Source organism: Mustela nivalis (genome assembly GCF_964662115.1).
Source record: "Mustela nivalis genome assembly, chromosome: 9".
In the NCBI taxonomy this organism is placed as follows: domain Eukaryota; kingdom Metazoa; phylum Chordata; class Mammalia; order Carnivora; family Mustelidae; genus Mustela; species Mustela nivalis.
Window position 1 is genome coordinate 53,940,276 of NC_139028.1, and position 23,117 is coordinate 53,963,392.

General features: G+C 38.6%; 1 protein-coding gene across 26 annotated transcripts in view; it reads left to right on the forward strand.

Annotated features, from left to right (window-relative positions):
- DLG2 (discs large MAGUK scaffold protein 2) overlaps positions 1-23,117 on the forward strand; it is a gene marked incomplete at its 3' end in the record, with an annotated part of 2,041,616 nt that overhangs the window by 1,642,056 nt on the left and 376,443 nt on the right. For all 26 annotated transcript variants that reach the window (XM_082682853.1, XM_082682879.1, XM_082682864.1 and 23 more), the window contains one exon: positions 12,717-12,785. In XM_082682853.1, the coding sequence (XP_082538979.1) occupies positions 12,717-12,785 (69 nt within the window). The remainder of the gene's footprint in view (positions 1-12,716; positions 12,786-23,117) is intronic.

The window sequence follows — 23,117 nt, forward strand, 5'->3', positions numbered from 1 at the left end:
CCATTAATTGCTTTAAAATGTTTGATATACCGAGTTGATTAGGAAGACCAAAAATCTGGCGTCCATTTTTTATGAAGTTCTACTTCATTTTTCTTGCATAAAGCACAGACTTAATTCATTATCCATGCCTTTCAATTTAGATTTCTTTAAATTAGAGTCAAAATCAGAAGTTCGCTACATCATTTTATAATTATTTTCTGACTTTTATAATTGTCTGTCTCACACATTATTTGGCAGCAGTGTTTTGAACTACATATAATTATTATGTCTTTCTATATTAGTAATTTTTTATAAGTGACATGTCTTTTTAAATTTTTAAATTTTTTATTGAAGTATAGTTAACATAGAGTATATATTATTTTCAGATATACAATATAATGATTCAACAATTCTACACATTTTTTGGTATTCATCAGATAAGTGTACACTTAAGCACCCATATCCCCGCCCCCACCCAACTACCTTCTGTTTGGCCATCACCAGTTCATTCTCTGTATTTAGGAGTCTACTTTTGTGATTTTTTTTGTGTGTGCTTATTCATTTTTGTGCTTTTCTGTGCTTATTCATTTTTTTGTGCTCATTCATTTCTTTTGTTTCTTAAATTCCACATATGAATGAAATCATATGGTACTGTCTTCCTCTGATTTATTTCACTAAGCATTATATCCTCTAGTTCATCTGTATCTCTGCAAATTGCAAGTTCTCATTTTTAATGGCTGACTATGTGTGTGTCTGTGTGTGTGTGTGGTGTGTGTACATCTACCCCGTGTTTATCCATTCATCTATCAATGGACACTTGGGTCATTTCCATATCTTAGCTGTTGTAAATAATGCTGCAATAAAATAGGGATGCATATATCTTTTCAAATAAGTGTTTTCATTTTCTTTAGGTAAATACTCAGTAGTAGAATTAGTGAACCAAATGGTACTTCTATTTTTAATTTTTTAAGAACCTCCATACTGTTTTCTACCAGTTCATATTCCCACCAACAGTGCATGAGGGTTCCTTTTTCTCTGCATTTTTATGCCAACATTTGTCATTTCTTATGTTTTATTTTTTATTTTAACCATTCTGACAGGTGTACAGTAATACCTCATTATGGTTTTCATTTGCATTTCCCTGATGATTAATGACATTGAACATCTCTTTATGTGTCTGTTGGCCATCTGTATTTCTTCTTGGAAAAGAAGACCTGACCATTTTTAATTGGATTATTTGTTTTTTATGTGTTGAGTTGTATAAGTTCTTTATATCTTTTGGATATTAACCCTTATGAGATTTATCATTTGCAGATCTTTTCTCTCATTTACTAGATTGCCTTCATTGCTTTATTTCCTTTGCTGTGCAAAAGCTTTGATTTTTTTTTTGAACTGCTTATCATTAGTAAGTCTTTCTAGATCAGTAAACTTGTTGATAGAAACAATTCTTTTTACACACTCACATTTAATAAGTGTGTATATTTAAATTACATGAGTATAAAATGAGTATAATAAGAATAAACAGATTTGAGAACAGTTACAACTGAACCTTAGTAAACATACAAGTCATATGGAAAGAATGAGAATATATGGGCCATGAGCATTCCAGTTGCAATGAGCATTGGTCAGCCTGTCACTGAGGATGAAGAGGACTCGCTAATCTATAAAAAGATGTTGATTAAGAGAGCTCAGTAGTTGGCACACCTGGGTGGCTCATTCAGTTGAGTGTCTACCTTTGGCTTAGGTCATGATCTTAGGGTCCTGGGATCGAGTCCTGCCTTGGGCTCCTTGCTCATCAGGGACCCTGCTTCTCCCTCTTCCTGCTCTTCCCCCTGCTTGTGCTCTCTCTCTCTCTCTCTCTGACAAATAAATAAAATAAAATAAAATATAGAGAGAGCTCAGTAGTAAAACTTGTGGACTGAACAGTTAAACTGGAGGAGGACCAGTGATGATTTGCTAAGAATGCATGGTCCTTGTCTCTTATTAAAATTAATAATTTGCATGAAAATGTAAAAGACATTTTATCATATTTGGAGATGATAAAAAACTACATGAAAAAGTGAAGTTCTGTAATGGCTAGCACAAAACTACATGAAAAAGTGAAGTTCTGTAATGGCTAGCACAACTTACATACTCAATACATATTTATTCAGTTGAATTGATGACCTAATGTTAGCTCAGCTATAAAACTTGATCAAAATAAATACCACTAAATTTGATGATGGTAGATATTAATTAACTATCTTGAGTTTCCGAAGCCCCATGTACAAGTACACGATAAAATTGATTTCAAATCATTTGATGTCAAAAATATATGAGATGTTAGCTTAACCTTAAATTTAACGACATAGTTAAGCAAACTTTAAAATTCCATGTTATCCTGGTCTCCTCTGGAAGGAGTATGGAATACAGGTGTAAGAAAGTCAGCATCTCCTGGCACTCAGCCCTGGTTTAAACATATCTGGATCTCTGAATTCATTTCTGGGTTCTATAATTCAAGTAAAAATCAGAAGAAAAATGGGGTGCCTGGCTGGCTCAGTCTGTAGAGTGTATGACTCTTGATCTCGGGGTTGTGGGTTTGAGCCCCACATTGAGTGTTGAGATTACTTAAAAATAAAATCTTAAAAAAAAAAAAAAAAGAGTGCCTGGGTGGCTCAGCCAGTTAAGCATCTGACTCTTGATTTCAGCTCAGGTCATGATCTAAAGGTCATAAGATGGAGTCCTGTCAACCTATGTCACCTATGCCAGGCTGTGTGCTCAGCGGGGAGTCCACTTTTCTCTTTCTCTCTCTCTCTCTTTTTTCCCTTCTTCCCCCTCTCTCCCTCTCACTTTGCCACTCCCCCTGCTCATACTCTCTTTCTCTCTCTCTTAAATAAATAAATAAACCTTTGAAAAAGTAAAAATATGTATGCTTGTGTGGCTCAGTTGGTTAAGCATCTAGCTGAAGGCAGATGCTTCAGCTCAGGTCATGATATCAGGGTCCTGGGATGGAGTCCCACATCAGGCTCCCGGCTTAGTGGGGAGCCTGCTTTTCCCTCTGCCTACCATTACACTGGTTTATAGTCTCTCTCTCTCTCTGACAAATAAATAAATATAAAATCTTTAATTAATTAATTAATCAATTTTAAAAATTGAATTAATTTATTTATTTTCGGGAAAACAGTATTCATTATTTTTTCACCACACCCAGTGCTCCATGCAATCCGTGCAATACCCACCACCTTGTACCCCAACCTCCCACCCCCCCACCACTTCAAACCCCTCAGATTGTTTTTCAGAATCCATAGTCTTTCATGATTCACCTCCTCTTCCAATTTACCCCAACTCCCTTCTCCTCTCTAACACCCCTTGTCCTCCATGATATTTGTTATGCTCCACAAATAAGTGAAACCATATGATAATTGACTCTCTGCTTGACTTATTTCACTCAGCATAATCTTTTCCAGTCCCATCCATGTTGCTACAAAAGTTGGGTATTCATCCTTTCTGATGGAGGCATAATACTCCATAGTGTATATGGACCACATCTTCCTTATCCATTCGTCCGTTGAAGGGCATCTTGGTTCTTTCCATAGTTCGGCGACCATGGCCATTGCTGCTATAAACATTGGAGTACAGATGGCCCTTCTTTTCATGACATCTGTATCTTTGGGGTAAATACCCAGGAGTGCAATAGCAGGGTCATAGGGAAGTTCTATTTTTAATTTCTGGAGGAATTTCCACACTGTTCTCCAAAGAGGCTGCACGAACTTGCATTCCCACCAACAGTGTAAGAGGGTTCCCCTTTCTCCACATCCTCTCCAACACATGTTGTTTCCTGTTTTGTTAATTTTGGCCATTCTAACTGGTGTAAGGTGATATCTTAATGTGGTTTTAATTTGAATCTCCCTGACAGCTAGTGACGATGAACATTTTTTCATGTGTCTGATAGCCATTTGTATGTCTTCATTGGAGAAGTGTCTGTTCGTATCTTCTGCCCATTTTTTGATATGTTTTCCTGTTTCATGTGTGTTGAGTTTGAGGAGTTCATTATAGATCCTGGATATCAACCTTTTGTCTGTACTGTCATTTGCAAATGTCTTCTCCCATTCCGTGGGTTGCCTCTTTGTTTTTTTGACTGTTTCCTTTGCTGTGCAGAAGCTTTTGATTCTGATGAAGTCCCAAAAGTTTACGTTCACTTTTGTTTCCTTCGCCTTTGGAGACATATCTTGAAAGAAGTTGCTGTGGCTGATATCGAAGAGATTACTGCCTATGTTCTCCTCTAGGATTCTAATGGATTCCTGTCTCACGTTGAGGTCTTTTATCCATTATGAGTTTATCTTTGTGTACAGTGTAATGGTCGAGTTTCATTCTTCTACATATAGCTGTCCAGTTTTCCCGGCACCATTTATTGAAGAGACTGTCTTTTTTCCACTGTATATTTTTTCCTGTTTTGTCGAAGATTAATTGACCATAGAGTTGAGGGTCCATATCTGGGCTCTCTACTCTTTTCCACTGATCTATGTGTCTGATTTTATGCCATTACCATGCTGTCTTGGTGATCACAGCTTTGTAATAAAGCTTGAAATCAGGTAACGTGATGCCCCCAGTTTTATTTTTGTTTTTCAACATTTCCTTAGCGATTCGGGGTCTCTTCTGATTCCATACAAATTTTTGGATTATTTGCTCCAGCTCTTTGAAGAATACTGGTGGAATTTTGATCAGAATGGCATTAAAAGTATAGATTGCTCTAGGCAGTATAGACATTTTAACAATGTTTATTCTTCCGATCCAAGACCAGGGAATGGTCTTCCATCTTTTTGTGTCTTCTTCAATTTCTTTCATGAGTGTTCTGTAGTTCCTCAAGTACAGATCCTTTACCTCTTTTGTTAGGTTTATTCCCAGGTATCTTATGGTTCTTGGTGCTATAGTAAATGGAATTGATTCTCTAATTTCCCTTTCTGTATTTTCATTGTTAGTGTATAAGAAAGCCACTGATTTCTGCACATTGACTTTGTATCCTGCCATGTTGCTGAATTGCTGTATGAGTTCTAGTAGTTTGGGGGTGGAGTCTTTTGGGTTTTTCATATAAAGAATCATGTCATCTGCAAATAGAGAGAGTTTGACTTCTTCATTACCAATTTGGATACCTTTTATTTCTCTTTGTTGTCTGATTGCTGTTGCTAGGACTTCTAATACTATGTTGAACAAGAGTGGTTAGAGTGGGCATCCTTGTCTTGTTCCTGATCTCGACGGGAAGGCTGCAAGCTTTTTCCCATTGAGGATGATATTTGCTGTGGGTCTTTCATAGATAGATTTGATGAGGTTCAGGAATGTTCCCTCTATCCCTATACTTTGAAGCGTTTTAATCAGGAACAGATGCTGGATTTTGTCAAATGCTTTTTCTGCATCAATTGAGAGGATCATGTAGTTCTTCTCTCTTTTCATATTAATTTGTTGTATCACATTGATTGATTTGCGAATGTTGAACCATCCTTGTAGCCCAGGGATGAATCCCACCTGATCATGGTGGATAATCTTTTTAATGTGCTGTTGGATCCTGTTGGCTAGGATCTTGTTGAGAATCTTAGCATCCATATTCATCAGTGATATTGGTCTGAAATTCTCCTTTTTGGTAGGGTCTTTGCCTGGTTTGGGGATCAGGGTAATGCTGGCTTCATAGAAAGAGTCCGGAAGTTTTCCTTCTGCTTCAATTTTTTGAAACAGCTTCAGGAGAATAGGTCTTATTTCTTCTTTGAAATTTTGGTAGAATTCCCCAGGGAATCCGTCAGGTCCTGGGCTCTTGTTTTTTGGGAGTTTTTTGATCACTGTAATTAATTAATTTTTAAAAAGAAAAATGTTAGAGTATAGAAAAAAGATAGCTAGGAATCTTAATACCGTCTAATAGTCAGAAGCATTAAGACTGTTTATTAGAAAGAACAGAAATTGCAAGAATATCTGTCCTTCCATGGCTACTGTGGCTATATCAGTATTGCACCAAGAGAAAGAACTTTTCAATAGGTATAGCTGTTCCACTGTAGATCATATTTCCCACATGTATAATAGGTACATTAAGCTAAGCTTGTATAAAATTAAACTCGGTTACATTCCTAGTGTCATTGTCCAAGTTTAGGCATTTATTAACTTTCTTTCTCATGATGATTTCCACTGGTCTCCCCACTTGTAGATTCGCTCCTCTTCCTTCCACTTTTCAGAGTATTTTTAGGTTTACCCTTCTGAATCATAGATAGCACCATATTGATCCCCAACTTTAGAGAGTTCCTGATTGCCATCAAAATAAAGTCCAGACCTCTTGGCATGGTATTCACTGCCCACCTTGACCCACCCCAAGTCAGTCTCCTGATCTCATCCCTGCCTAGTCTGCTCGTCTGCTCTGGCCAGGCCAAACCCTCAAGGTTTTCAGAACACAACATGTACTTTCAGTCCTCCATGATTTTGATCATACTCTTCTAGCTTCTCAGAAAGTCATCTTTCCCTTCCACACCATTTTAAATATATATATATATATATATATATGAGCCTGGGTGGCTCAGTGGGTTAAAGCCTCTGCCTTCAGCTCAGGTCATGATCCCAGGGTCCTGGGATCGAGCCCCGCATCAGGATCTCTGCTCAGCAGAGAGCTTGCTTCCCTCCCTCTCTCTCTGCCTTCCTCTCTGCCTACTTACGATCTCTGTCTGTCAAATAAATAAATAAAATCTTAAAAAATATATATATATTATATATATATTATATAATATATATATTATATAATATATATATTATATATACGTACGTATATATAATATATATATCCTTCCAGATCCAGCTTAGATGGTCTACCAAATATACCTAGAGATTGATATTGAATAATGTTATCTATATGAAAAGATCCCATGTGGTTTATGTGATTTTACTGATTCTATTATCAAGTATTTATTGAGTACTACATCATTAAGGAATCAAAGAGTCATCCCAAGCACCTAACATGATCCCTGGTACATAGTAAATTCCCAATGAACATTTGTTAGATGTGACCAGGAGATGTAAATAATTATATGAGACAATTCATGTTAAGTATCAGTAAAGCAATAGGAGAGATACCCAGCTTCATGTGGGAAGGTAATAGTTTTGGCTATGTTGCATTTGAGGTAGTGGTTGGATACCCAAGAAGATATACACTCTTCTTTTTAAGAATGGCAACTTAATGCATGTGTACAAAGACAGGGGAAGTAGAAAAAGAGAAGAAATAAATAATAAGAGAGATCAGATAAATGATAGATAAAGGTGTTCAAGAGAACATGAAGAGTTATAAATGACAAGGAGAGATGAAAGTTATTCAGAAATGTGGGTAAAAAATGAAACAGAATAATGAAAACATACCAGGAGGTATTTTACATGGAGGGGACTTTACAAGGCACATTAAATTTCATTGTTATCACCTTGTTATTAAAAGACCCAAAAATCTTTTTGTGTTCTCCATAAAATGACATAGTTTTAACACTACAACATTTTGTAAAGACCAGTTATCCTGTCTCTTATTGCTTTAGAGTTGGAGAAAATTAAAAAGTCGTTTATCATCACCATCTAGGTCCTTTGTATTGCATGTGTAATAAAACAGTTTCAAATCAGATGCTCAACAAAATTTTAATTTCACACAGCAATAGAATTGCATCTTTCAGCACCATTCAGATGTCATTTTCTTAGGCAATAACCAGAGTCTTTTACTTGGAAAATCAGAGAGTTCCTGGAAAAGTGATTCTCCTGTTCTCTAGTTCAGTTTTAGTCAATGACAGCATGATTTTTAGAAAGGGAATAGGGCTATTACCTCTCTCTAAACCTGAAAAGGTCGTGGTAAAATTGACCTCTACAGTTGCCTGATTTGCCACTTCAGCCAAGCTACCTAAGTACAGAGAGGTGCCACAGGATTTCTACCACATGATGGGACTTTGTCCCCAGTGTCATTGCTGTGACATTCTGCTGAGCCTTCTCAACCCACTCACTCTCCATTCACTGTCACTCACATGTTCATAGATGTCCAGGGCTCATTGATAAGGTGGTGTGGATAGGAGAGAGAAGGTCCTCTTTTAAATTACCTTCATTTAAAAAAAAAAAAATGATCTTCAAAAGCCACTGACATGCAAGTTGGACAGATATGGTGACTATAATGGGTGTTGCTTTATGCAAAACAAAACTGTCAGATTCAGCATTTCCTAACAAAATGTTTGGGATCCTGTATCTGAACTCATCACAGAGCTTTGCTTTCACTTTTCTGTAAGGCAACATGATTTGTCTTGGAGGAACAAGGACTTTAGAGCCAGCAAACATGGGTCCTACTCTTGCTACCTACTAGCTGTGAGACCTTGGTCTTTAATTTCTTTCAAAAATGGGCATAATGGTTCACTCTTGATGTTGTCACAAAGTTTGAAAGAGACGGGGCATGGGGCCTTGCAGATAGATGGAACTCAGACCATGGTTTTCATGCTTCAAAAAGGCATTTATGAAGCATGTTCTGTGGGCCAGCCCTGAGCTGAGAATGTGCAAATGAATAAACTGCACTCCTTGCTCTGAAAACAGGCATCACTTAGTGGGAAAAAAATGACAATAACAACAATAGGCATGTAAATGAACAGTGGTGATTCTCAGTCTTGGGTGCTATTTTGGATGTGTGGAAGACATGGGATGGTGCACAGAGCAGCATGTCAACAGCGTTGGAGTGGTGGAGGGCACATCCTAGAATGCTTTACAGATAGATTCAATTTTGTCTTAGAAAAATGATAGGAGGAGAATGATGGCCATTTTTGATAAGATTTTTTTTTTTTTTTTTTAAAGACGAGGATATTCTGAGCACTTGGCTCTGCAATGTTAAAAGCTTGACGTTTTAGCTGAGCCTCCTCCCATGCTGCTTCTCCCACAGTTCTCAGAATTCCATCTGATTGGTCTGTGCCTGAGGAGCTGAAAGGGCCAGGCAGTACTTACCTATAATCTGTTCGTCGTGGTGGAACTAGCCGCACACTGTCTATGCAGTCAATAATATGGAATACATGGACCTGCTCGGTTCCGGGGGGAGATGTTTGGTGTTCTTAAAAAATGCAAGTTATTATCACCATCTGGTAGCTCCTAATACCCACTGCAAGTGTCCCCCCTTCAAGTCCTGCTTACACATTGCTATCAGGGAAGAACAAAAGTCCCTTGTGTCTGTAGGTCTTGACTATCCAGTAATTTGCTGTATTTGTCTTAATAAAGTAAGAGGGTCATTAGATGTTGTAAAAGGCTCTGTTTCTTCAAAATTTACACACCAGGAGAAACTGGCTGACTTTGCACGTGTAATATACGAGGAGTCAAATTCTGTGGGCACTTCACGGTATCTCCCACATTGAAGTGTCACTAAAACCTTAAGAGGGGCAGATGTTGCAGATAGATGGAACTCAGCCCATGGTTTTCATCCTTCAAAAAGGCATTTATGAAGCATGTTCTGTGGCTCAGCCCCGAGCTGAGAATGTGCAAATGAGCTGAGAATGTGACATTACTGGAATAATGTCGAGCAGAATAATAATTAGTTTAAGGTAGTGATAAGTAAAGAGAGATTGCTGAATATTTCTTTGTTTTAATTGTATGGGCTAGACTAGAGGTGAGGAGGCAATCAGGAATTCCAGCTACTCATTTGTCTTGGTTAGCAGGCATCATTGATCTTTACCCAAAAAGGACTGTTGGTACTTTCTAAACCAGCGCCATATAGATGGTAACAGAAAGGATTAAACAGTTTAAACAAAAAATGCAATTAGCAAGTAAGCATATAGAAAAAAATGGTCACTTTCACTAATAAGGAAATACTTATAAATTGGAAGTATCATTTTGTACCTAGTATCAATTTTTTAAATTATACTGTTAGTGTCCATAAGATTGTGGTGAAATGGGTGTATGTATGTGTGTATATATATATATATATATGTACATATATATATTTAAAAATATATTACATTGAATATATATATATATATATATATATATATATATATATAGTAGAGGCAATAAAATGATACAAAGCTTTTAAAAAATAATTAATAACATAAATGAAGAACCTGGTGAATGTTTCCATTTGTGGACATAGTCAAAGAAGATTGTCAAATAAGAAAAAGTAATTGATAGCAATATGTTCATGCAGCATGTTTATAATATTAAAACAGTAGTATTAACCCAAATATCTAACCACAAAGAATAGTTAAATAAAATAGATCTCAGAGGAAGTAACATTATATAACACCAAAATAATAATTATGGAGACCCTATAAAAATGCTTAAATTATAATGAGCAAATGTGGGATATAAAGCTATATATGGTCTGTGTATGTATAAAACTGTATGAAGCACATGTGGACATAGAGTCGATAGCATAGCATGGAAAGTACACACATTGGCAGCAAGGTAGGCTTTAGTTTGAGTTCTAGTTCCATATTTGCAAGCTGTTGATTTCTAGTAAGTCGTTTGTTTAGGTTTTGTGTGTTTTGTATTTTTTATGTATAAAACGTGGCTACTCGAACATGCCTACAGGACAGCTGCAATAATTATAATTAGATAATTATGAGACATCTGAGACAAGGTAATGGGATTATATGTGATCTTTTTTAACTTTCTCTTATTTTGATGTTCATTATTTTATAATATTTTTACAATAGAAAATACATTTTAATTTGATATTGATCACTAAATTTATATTGTACTCACAAAGACACATCTTGTGGCATTAACTAGATAAATAAAAGAAATGATCTGAGTGATTCTTATTCAGTGCTAAATATGTTAAAATACGCATTCTGCTAAATCATATTAGTTTATTAACAAACAATGTAGCTTTTACCATGTTAACACTGTTTTAAACATTATATTCACTGAATCCTTATAACAATCCCAGGAAGAAAGTACTGTTACTATCCTGATCTCACAGGTAAGAAACTGATCCACAGAAAGCTGTAGATCACTTGACTGAGGTCACATTAGTCCACGTGGTGGAGCTGGGATTTTAACTTGGGCATCTGGCTACATGGTCCAGCTCCTGAATGCTACGCTGCTTTCTGACTGTCAATCAAACCATGTTCAAGGAACATATATAGTGCTCGCCCCTATAAAGGATGCCAGGAAACACAGGGCATCATCCTTAACTTGAACAACGTTCTCTAGTTTTTAGCTACGGTGCCCAAATTCTGCTCCCTCAACCTCAGATAAATGTCATCCATGTCACAACTAAATGCAATTAAGAGAGATACACTTCTTGTTCATAATGACTGGAGTTCTGGATGAAAATCTGGAGCCTACTTCTTGACTCTGTGACAATATTGTTGTTTTCCAAAGTATGTGCTGAGAAATTATAGAGTTGTGTGAAGTTGTCTAATGTTCTGCAAACATCTGACTCAGGTTTCTCTTTATTCATATATTTGTATATATACAGCTTCATAGCCTATATATACATATATATGTATGTGTGTGTGTGTGTGTGTGTGTGTGTGTGTGTATGTAACTAATATTACAACTAAGATACTAAATACTACAAACTAAAATTACACACTGAAATTAATAAAATTTTATTTTAGTAATAAAATTACATACATTTTATGATACATTTGAACACATAGGAAATCCACAAAACATTACTTTTTGGGGTTAGATTGTCCTTGTATATATCTATTGAAACTTTATCTCTAATTGAAGAGTATTCTGAGATTGCAAAACACATTCTTACAAATCTGAAAAATTGTCACCATTTCAGAGACGATATAACACGATGGTTAAGAGTAGTGGCTCTAGAATCAGTCTAAGATTCTAGTCTGAGAATCTAGTCTCAAGGACAAGTATTTACCACATGACTCAGGACAAATCTCTAAACCTCTCCATACCTTAGTTTCTTCACCTATTAATGGGACAGTGTGTACCTCATAGGGTTGAGAGAAGTAAACAAATAAATTTAGACAAGGGATTCAGGCTACACGAGAGCTCAATGAATGATAAACATTATAGTTTTTATTGCAACTGGTTATCTATATAATCAGTCTTATTACCATGCAACCAAAACAAAATATGGATATCATTAAATTCTAAGATTGGCAGGACGCCTGCCAGTTAAGTGTCTGCTTCCGGCTCAGGTCATGATCCCAAGGTCCTGGGATGGAGCCCTCATCAGTTTCCCTGCTCAGCAGGGAGTCTGCTTCTCCCTCTGCCCCTCCCACTCTCTCTCTGTGTCAAATAAATAAATAAATAAATAAATAATAAAGCCTTAAAAAAAAATTCTAAGATTGGCATGCAACCAGAGGTCTCATTTTTTTGTTTTTGTGTTCACCCAACAGCTGAATTGTTATTAATTTTACAAGTAAGTGTTGCAAGTGTGAACTAATATGAAAACTTATACTAATTAAATACTTCTCCAGTTTTCAAATCCACTGTTTTAAAAAGTGTTATAAAAATATTCTTATTTAAAAAGTAACACACTGCATCATAATGAAATACTTTTGTTTCTTTTCATGTCCTTCTGTCATTTCAAGGTTACTTTTAAATAATACATGCCAAAATCAAGTTATAAGGAAATATTAACCCCTTATCTGGTATAGTACCAGATTTTGGTGGATGATTCTACTTGTTATCAAAGAACATTTAATCTCCACTGTATTTCTTTCAAGATTGGTTCTTTTCTTGACAATAGGACTGATTAGAATGTGCAAAGACATTTTAAATAAAAGATCTGTGTTTGTTTTTTCTTTCTTTTGTTGCAGTCATTCTCAACACAGCACTGCAACCCGCCAGCCTTCAGTGACTCTCCAGCGGGCCATCTCCCTGGAAGGGTAAGATAAAAATAATATGGAACCTTCTCTTAAAGTAAACTGCAGCCTCATCTCTAGGGCATAAAGAAGTTCTCTGCCTTCCTTCCTTCCCTTCTTTCCTTTCGTCGTTCCTTCTGTTGGCAAATATCTATAAAGCTTATGTTATATGCCAAGCACTGTGCTAGGCACTACATTTAAGAAGTCAAATAAGATCTCTTCTTTCCCTTCAGAGGGCTCATTGCCTACTGGGAATGGCAGAAATACAGACACATATTTGCATCCAGCGTAAGCATCACAAAGGAGATGCATGTAAGGAATTAATGGAAGATCCAGGAAGGCCATCTAGCTGAGAATGGGCATCAAAGAAGGAGGGGAAGCAGGTCAGGATGGTTTCAGAGAAGGCATAACTGTCAAGCTGAGAACCGAACCCCCTGTGGGTATTTGCCTGACAGATACTGGAAGGAAGGGTTTTCTGAGCAGAAGAAAGGGCGTGTGCAAAAACACGAACACATAAGGCCTTTAGGTGATTCAGAGATTGGCCTAGGGTGTGTGAAGCAGTGAGGCAGGAGAGAAGAATGGAGATATTGGGGGTTTCTGGGTGGCTCAGTAAGTCAAATGTCCAATTCTTAATTTCAGTTCAGTTTAGGTCTCTGGGTTTGTGAGATCCAGTCCTGGGTCAGGCTCTGTGCTCAGCGAGGAGTCTTTTGGAGAGTATCTCTCTCCCTCTCTCCTGACACTACCCCTGCTCACACAGTCTCTCCCACTCTCTCTCTCTAAAATAAATGAATAAATTTTTAAAAAGAAAAAGAAAAAAGAGAATGGAGTTGATAGCTGGACGGGCTTACATTTTAGAGGACTTAGTATTTTGTATTTCTGAATTCCCCAATCAGATACAAGCTGGAGGGGCTGGGGGAAAGGAGTTAGTATTTCCCTCCACTTGTTTTATAATTATAGCTGGTTTAATTGAGAACATTTAGTTGATTAATGTATAAAAATTAAATCATGTTACTTCTCCAGTATCTGTTACCAATTTTGTTTCAACCCTATTTCTCAATGACGCGTAGGCGTCCTTAATGGCATTTCAATTCAAATCTCTAACTTTTATTATTTATTAGTCCTTTCTATTTTAAAATATTATGTTTTATTCAGACCTCTGTCCCTCCTTCTAACATAATTAGGACTTGGATTCCACCAGAGCGTTCTTGAGTTGACAGGGGTGTGGTCCACTCTGTCTCTCATACCATCCCTCTAGATGTTTCTTTCTCTTAGATTTCTCCTCTGGTAGTACTGGGGCAAAAAAAAAAAAAGGAAACAAGAAGTGGTATTTCCTCCCCATTCTACTGAGGCTGTTCCTTTCTCTTGGTTATCTCTGGTGATGTAGCCTGAATGGGTGAATAACCAAACATGCACCAATGTCGAGAGACTCCCACAGCTTCTTCAGCCAAGTGATCCCCTGGGAGACTAAGCTATCGTTTCCACAGAACCCCTAGCAATAGCACACTGTGCCTTCCCATGCACTCACCACTGCTTGAACCATAGTCCTCCCTCCCATGCCTGGAGTCCCCATTTCTCATCTGTCCTCAGCAGCCATCTTTGCTTCCCCTCAGGTGGCGCTTCCCAAGGACAGTCCTTACCTCTTCTGCCCCTGGTTGACCTTCTCATCCTCTCTCCCCATGGTTCTTTTCCATCCTGGGGAGGAACAGGGCAAAGCAGCAAACTCCATTGCTAGATGGATATCCACTTGGAAGAGATGTTAGTCTTTACTTCATGGAAGAGCATAAATATTATATTATAAATACTTTTCATGGAGTGCCCATTCTTGCCCTCAGCTAAGGAAACTCCTTGCATGTCCCCAAACCCATAGGAAAGTAAGCAAAAGGAATGTGGCCTCTCCATGGGCACTGCACTCCCCACAAAAGGACACCTCCTTCCCCAGGTAGTCCTCCTCTTCTGTTTGTAATGGTAAAGAACATCAGACCACTTTAGCTCCTCTAGTAAACAAACAAAATCAAAGAGGTGGGAGTAGTAGGCTAAATATGAATTCAGTTCTGGAGAATTAAGTAACTTTTTTCTCAACAGGACAGTATCTTCATTGTTAACGTTTGGTCTAGTCCGTAAAACAACAAAGGCATAGGAAGTTCCCAGTAGATAACGTCACAGCATTTGGCTCTGTGGTAGTATTTAAGGTGGTCTAGAATCTGGGTCATAGCCAGACTCCCTGAGTTTAAATCAGGACTCGGGAACTTACTAGCTGTGTGATAGCAAGTTGCTTGGGGTTTTTTTTGTATGTTTTTTGTTTTGTTTGTTTGTTTGTTTGTTTTTATACGCCTCAATTTCCTCATCTGTAAAATGTACATACTTAGTATTTTCTTACAGAGTCTTTCTCAAAAATGAAAGTTATATATATTATTTTTTATAATAGTACTGGCATTATATGTGTGTTTTGCTGTAGCATAGTATAACGTTCATTGGTGGTGTTGTTATACATAACATACTTAATTTATCAGGCAAGAGAATTTTGCATTTATATTAAATAAGGATTCATTAAAACAGTCAGAGATCCTTGTCTTCACTGTACTTTGGAGAGACATATTCCTGTAGCACAGGTAATAATCACTTGTGGAAGCAATCCAAATCATTGAGTTTGCTTCATTGCTGCATTTATTTATATATATATGTAAATATATATTTATATATATAAACAAATGTATTTTAATTACCAAGATTATACTTAAATGCTCATTAAACACATTAAATAATAGTGTAAGCCTTTTCTACATAACGGCTTATCCTCAGCTCTGAAGGGAAGAATACAGGACCAGAATAAGAAATGCTCTTACATTTCTGGCATATGCATCTCAGAAAGTTTAAGACAAAGACACTACATAAATGTGAGAGGAAATAGTTTCCCAAGCTTAACAACATTCTCTAGTCATACTGGAGAATGTTCTTCCGTCAGCACCTGCAGTGCAGGTGTGTGTGGCCTTGTGACTATACCCTCCATAACACCCCGTCGATTTCCTCTTCCTGGAAAATGCCATAGTTTAGAAAAACTATTCCACAAAACTCGCTGATCACATTCTCCCGTGGACCGTGATCAGTTTTGAATTCTGCATGTTAAATCGGACATGAGGAACGGATGAGGAAAGGACAGAGTTAACAAAGGGCTGGGACAGCATTCTATTCCAGAAAACATTGACAAGATGAGGATTCTATGATTTGAAGAAGGGAACTCATCATTAAAGAGATTACATTCAAAAAGTGCAACTTGTTTTTTTTTTTTTTTTAAAGATTTTATTTATTTATTTGACAGACAGAGATCACAAGTAGGTGGAGAGGCAGGCAGAGAGAGAGGAGGAAGCAGGCTCTCTGCTGAGCAGAGAGCCCGATGCGGGGCTCGATCCCAGGACCCTGGGATCATGACCTGAGCCGAAGGCAGAGGCTTTAACCCACTGAGCCACCCAGGTGCCCCGAAAAAGTGCAACTTGTTGAGAATAAAAATAGTTCAGATTTGTGGATATGTCTTCAAGGGGAGAGAAAAGAAACTAGCATTTACCGAGTGCTTATCAGGTCCCTGGTGTGTTCTCATTTTCTCTCTCTCTCCTCATCCGTCTGTTAATCTTCTCTAATTTTGTTTCCAAAATAGTCATATAAAACCGGCATCCTTTTTTTTGAATCTTGATTCTCAGGGAGATTAAGTAATTTTCCCAAGGATACCTACCTAGAAAGCGCAGTTTGGATTTGAAATCAGGTTATACCCTGCTGTACAGCAGTGCAGCATGAAAAGGCTTTATTGAGCGGGAGAGCCCTAGTCGCACCATTCATGACCGCATTCAGAATAAGTTAGACACAGTGAAGAACTTCCTGGGACTTCCATTTCAAAATGAGAAAGAATTAGAACTGACTCTAAGCCTAGACATCATTAAACAGAGCTAATAACCCACCACTTGGAGTAGATCTGGAAATTCATGTACACGCTACGTAGCTGAGGTGTTTGTGGTAGAGGTGAGGGTATGGGGACTGAGCTGCGCACTGGTCTCTACATCATCTTCTTTGTCCTTGCGAGGACTTCCCTTGGCAGAATGGTGGTCAGTCCCCATGTTGGCCATTAAGACAGAGAAGATTTCCTCTAACTAGTCTAACTAATGCTGTTTTCTTTTAAAGCTGTTTACAAATCTTTTCTTTCTTCTTATTCACAGAACCTTATTAGCAGTTAGCCAATAAATATTCTTTGAGCCTTTTGCACTGCTTTCCGCTTTAGTGCAATAACATCTGTCATAACCACAATCTGCTGAGACCAAAAATGCAAAGGCCTTCCCCTCACTTCATAATACAAGGATGACTCCTTTTCTAAAATCAAAAGTGGTCAGGCACCTGGACAACTCAGTCCGATAAGCACCCGCCTCTGGCTCAGGTCATGATCCCAGGTTCCTGGGATAGAGTCCTGCATTGGACTCACTGCTCAGCAGGGAGTCTGCTTCTCCCTCTTCCCCTCCCCACTTCTTGTGATCTCTCTCTCTCTCTCAAATAAATAAATAAAATCTTCAAGAAAATGATATTCTCAGCTATGCTCCATTGTTTTAACTGACAAAACATTTTGCCTCATATTTAGCAAATCCTGTGCTATGAAAAATATTGTGTTCCTTGCAGTCATGGAAGAAATCTGACTCTGGAATCAATGAATTGGTTTTGAATCCTGGCCTCTCTGCCATCTGTTGTTGTCAGTCTTAAACAGGACCCTTCCCCTCTCTAAGCATGAATTTTCTCCTTAGCCAAAAGGGAGAATCGCACAGGATTCACTGGCTTTGTGCAGTAGCATGTACATATTTGACCCTCACTAACTACTAGCTGAATATGTACTTAGTCCAAGTGTTCTGAGAAAACAAAACTTCTATAGCCTAGATTAGTTTGAAGACAAACATTGAATACTTGTTATTAAATATATGTATATATATTTACATATATAATATATAAAATTTCTGGATGTAAAATAAAGTATTGGAAGTAGAAATAATGTTGCATTGCTGGAATATCTAGAAGGGGATGCCTCAGTCATTCTTTATAAGGTTCAGAACACTAAAACTCGTGCTGTATGTGCCCAGCTGGCCAACACAGAGAGAGATAACATGGCACGCAATCATTGTCACTGAGCACATGGTGGGAAAGTCATTTTTCACTTTGCATAGGCCAATAGGTCTTTAGCAGTATTCCCATTAAGGTGTTATACTGCTGAGTGGAGGCAATCAGCTGAAATGGGAAATTTCAGTTTTTTCAGAATTTCCTTCCTAATGATTTCATGAAAAGCAACTACTAAGGATATTTTTTAAATAAATGTACTTTAAAAGTCCTTATGTTTATATAGTTCTTACCTAAGTTACTGTTTACTTGACATAAAATAAGTGAGAATGTTTCAGATTTCCAGTTAATTTGATCCATGAAGACAACAAAACTGTCTAATTGAGCCTCCACCTAGAGTTACTGCTGTTTTTTTAAATCGATGTGTGAGTCATCTTTAACTCTGCCAGGCACTCGGGGGCAGAATACCATCCCCATTCACAGTGTGATCTCCTGCTTCAGGTTCAAGTTGACAGATACAGCCCACCACACCTTCATCTCTTCTTCCTCCTGGGACCCCATGAAAAGGACACTGAAAGAATAAAAAAGGGACAGTCCCATAATGGTAAAGGAAGTGAGAGGGGCATCAAAAGCCAAAAGATTCCACCACATGTGTAGATGACAGGAAGCAGATGGACCAAACAGAACAAAGCAACTGCAGCCTTGAATCCCCCACAGAGGCAGGGCTGGCGTGTTCTGCGTAAATGCTGTCTCCTAGGGTTCTGTTTCCAGGGACGCCACCCACAAAAAGGCCCACCACAGTGCAGCAGCCTTGCCGGCAGGGGCCTCCCGCTCAGGAAGGGGGCAGAACTGCCTGGCAGAGCCCAGGAAATTCAGAGACTTCAGAATAGTGACAGCAGATGGGACTGAGCGCGGAGTCTGAGAATAGGACTGAGGGTACCCCCACTCAGCATCCACAAGCCTGACACAGAGCGACTGCTGGACAAAGGACTTAGCACCAGCCAGGAAATGAAGGCTCTCCTTTAAAGAAACAGAGCACAGCCAATGACAGGGATGGTTTTCAGGTTTGCTTACGTAACCGGAAGCCTGTCCATGGAAAAGTCTCGCCCTTAACTGGAGCATCCCCTGTAGCCTTTCTACTATTTCATCCTTGAATATGCACAGCCAGCCACAGGTTACCAAATAGTTTAACAACACCCTGCAAAATGACAAAAACAAGATTAAAACACACATGCACAGAGAAAAACTATGCTCGTGGAAACAGAAATAATTCTGGGAAAAAAATAGGATTTAAAGAAAGGCTCTCATAAGCATATTTTTAAACAATACGGAGGTAACTACTAGAATGAAAATCAAAATGGTTAAAGCGATTGCCTCTGGGAAACTGGGTAGGCTTCTGGTGTATGTGTTGGGCGGGGGCGGGGGGGGTGACATAAATTGAACTTCTGGAACAAGGCAGAGGTTTATAAAGGGAAATCGTGAGCCAAAACCTAAAGTACTTGGCTAACAGTGCCAAGAGGACATCTCTTCAGCTCTCAAGTAGCGTTCTTTCACCCACTAGAGGGCGCACACTTGGTTTTACACCTGGTTTTATTTTACCTTACAAGAACGTTTCAGCAACATTCTAGAAGCAGATTCCTACTAACTGGTATTTTCACCTCAGTGAAATAGCTGGCCTGGAGCCTGTTGACCACCCTCTACAAGTGGCACTTCACAAGAAGCTAGAGAGCCATTGTCAGTGATACCGTAGGAAGGACTCTTTATGGAGTGGGTGGTTTATCTAACTGACCCTAACTAAATCTCTCTCCCAAATAGAGAAGTTTCTGAGTATCCAAAGGATAACCAAAAAGCAGTGTGTCTGTAAACAGATAGATCTAGGGGGAAAACCCATCCTCTCAGGTTAACTGATCTGTGTTGGTATCATGTCATTCTTTCTTAGAGGGACAGGCCTGTCTTGATGGGAATGGCCATGAGCCTCTGTTTGACACAAGAGACTCCCCTCTCCACACTCTAAGACCTCTGGACTCTTGAGACCATGGCACCACTGGGGCCAGGGAGCCTCTGATGTTCCCATGTGGGGTCTGAACAAGTGTGCTTTCCAAGGAAAGAGAACTCTGGGAACAGAACCTTGGATGGAATCATTGGCCCTCTTATTCTCTACCCAGTTCCTTTTGCCCTGATGGGAAAAGCTTTTTTATAGCTAATGTGCTTCAGATGTTTTAAGACGATGCTGACTTAAAATAGTCTTCTTAGTCTAAGCGTCCATTCGGTTCCAAAACACAAGGTCACTATAGAAAGTGCAAGCCTTATTGACCTGAGAAATAGGAAAGCTGGGTTCTATGGTCAAATCTGTCACCTCTTGCAAGTGTGATTTTGAGCAGATCTCAGTTAACTTATATGCAAAACAATAAGGTTGAGTTAAATCAATGTCTTGGATTTTTTCCAACTCTAACATTGTATACCTTCATGAGTTTTGAAAAGGAAAAGTTTGACATCTGAACTTCTGGAAATATTTCCAAATGTTAAGCCCAAGGGACTATTGGGCTTTAGACAGCTGGCCCTCAAGGGTAGTGGCTTGGGTCATCTCTACCCAGCCATCCTTGAGGATTTGTAACGAGAATGAACGTTCAACTTCCTTCCTTACCCTGAAGTCTGTCCAACACATTTCCTTACCTTAATCCTCAAAAGCAGTGCTAAGCTGTTTCCCAGACTAACCAAGGGGGGCCTGATATGCTGAACTACTTTCATACTTGAAAGAGAAGCTTTGGGGTGCCTAGGTGGCTCAATGGGTAAAGCCTCTGCCTTTGGCTCAGGTCATGATCTCAGGATCCTGAAATCAAGCCCTGCATTGAGCCCTGCATTGAGCCCTGCATCAGGCTCTCTGTTCAGCAAGGAGCCTGCTTCCCCCGTCTCTCTGCCTGCCTCTCTGCCTACTTGTGATCTCTTTCTCTGTCAAATAAATAAATAAATAAATAATATCTTAAAAAGAGAAAGAGAGAGAGAGAAGCTTTGTTCAGTTTGTTATTTGCTGGAGTCACTGGTCAAAAATATGAAACTTTGTTAACCATAGAAATGTACGTGACCCCACCAAAACAGGGGGCCAAACTGAGTTAAGAGGAGAAGATTTTTGTGTATCTTTAGAATGTGTTAAGAAATACATATAGTTATTGCCTTCTTCTTTAATTTGCTCTCCTGCTGGCGAAAGAGTTTAGGGAGAATACAAGAAAAAAAGACAAGCAACTAGGTGATTTTTAGAAATGCTTGGGAAAAAAATCAAATTTCCTCCCGCTTCTCCCCAAAATATTTTTGCTTGTGATTTATGATGTGTTAAGGACAGACTCCTGTTGGGTGAGAAAGCTCTGGATGAGAGTCCTAGCTCTCTTTTGTTGCTAGGTCACCTGCTGGGGATCCTAGCTACTAAGAAAGGAAAGTTAAAGGAAGTTAAAGGAAAAGAGGAGTTTACACACCCCTCCTTTCTTCTCCGGAGGGAAGCAGGACCATCAGAGCTTAAACCTCAGAGGACACATTAGAATCAATCAGAACAGCAGATAATTCCAGAGCGTATGTTTCCTGTAGTTCACACCATGTGTTTGCTTTTCATTTCTCTTCATGTCCCTGCAGTTTCCACCTCTGCTCCTAGAGGAGCTGTCAGCTTATTTTCCTTAGCCCCATTTCCACTGGCCTACTGCTTCTTTTTTCCATTTCCTTATTCGATAAGACATCCTTCCCTAGGCCTTGTAATCTTTCTTCCTTACATGTGTAAAGCTGAAAGTATAAAAGGTGTCATCACAGCAAACTTTAAGGATTGCCAAACACTTATCAGTGTTGAAAACCCGCTGAGGCTCCAGAGAACCGGGGCACAGGCTGCCAATTCCTGGGAGCCTAATTCTCTCCCAGGATCTGGGTTCTGTCGCCATCTGCTGTTGAAATAACAACTATGGGGGAAACAAAGACAAATCCAAATTCAAAAATGTCCACTTTCTTGTATATGATGGAAGTTTTCAAATTTGGAATTTCAAGTAAAATATGAACATAGACTTTGGGAGTTGACAAGGAGTTTCTAGATGTCTGTTTTTTTAGCCAAAGACTTTTATAAACATTAACCACCGTTATTCTTATTATTCCATCAGAGAAAGTCTTCCTTAAAACAATGAAATAGGAAAGACATAACATAGGAGTGCCTGGGTGGGGCAGTCAGTTAAGCCTCCTACTCTTGTTTTCAGCTCAGGTCATGAGTTCAGGGTCCTGACTTATACCCTGCGTTGGGCTCTACGCTCACCATGGAGTCTGCTTGGGATTCTGTATCCCTTTCTCTCTGCCTCCTCCCCCCCATCACTGCATAGGCTTGCACACTCGCTTTCTCTATCTAAAGTAAATAAATAATTTTTTTAAAAAAAGGGAAGACATAAAAAAAGAATATATAGCACTCCAACATAAAAGCAGGCAGATTAGAGACATAAACAACAAAGTCCAAACAGGGTATTTTCCTTAGTCAAATGCTAAAATTATAACATCTTTAAATATTTCGTATTTAGTAGCAGCTGATATAAGTGCTTTCTGTGGATCTCATCTAGTTCTGACAACAATTATTATTACTGTACTTGGGCACACTATCCCGCTTTATGGATGGGGACAGTGAGGCTTGGAGAAGTTAAAGGTGCTTCCTGAGGTCACACAGCTACTAAGTGGCAGGCTTGGAATATAAAGCCACATTTTTAAATCACTATCTTTTCTTGCCCTCTCAGAATTATATGTGTTTTGTTATTACAAATGGGTCAATTTGGAGACCCAAGTAAGGTGTTGAAATACAATGTGGAGCGCAGTACGATTCCCGGGGCTTTGGAGGTTTTTGTCATTACTGTTATTGTCAAAAATCCAGTTTTCCTATAAGAACATTAACAAAAATAGCACAGGCACCTAACAGTGATTTCACTTATTTTGCAATGTGCTAAATTAAAAGAAGTGGAGAAATAATGTTTCTGTACTGTTGGCATCTGTTTTACCCAGCAGGACTAGGAAGAAAGCCGGGAGGGACAGGTTAGGAATCTGGTTATCAAGAGCTGCTGGGCTCTCCTGTTTGATGGCCTTGGACATGAAGGATGTTCATGCCAAGTAGCTGGAATTTATCTTAGAGGGATGCCACAGAATCTACTGCAGAATTCAGTTTGTTGGGGTTTTTATATAAATAATTTTTATTTTTTGCATAGTTCAATGCCAGTATGATTAATTATCCCTGCATGTCTTCCTTAGAAACCTTTTCATTTTTTTTGTTTGTTT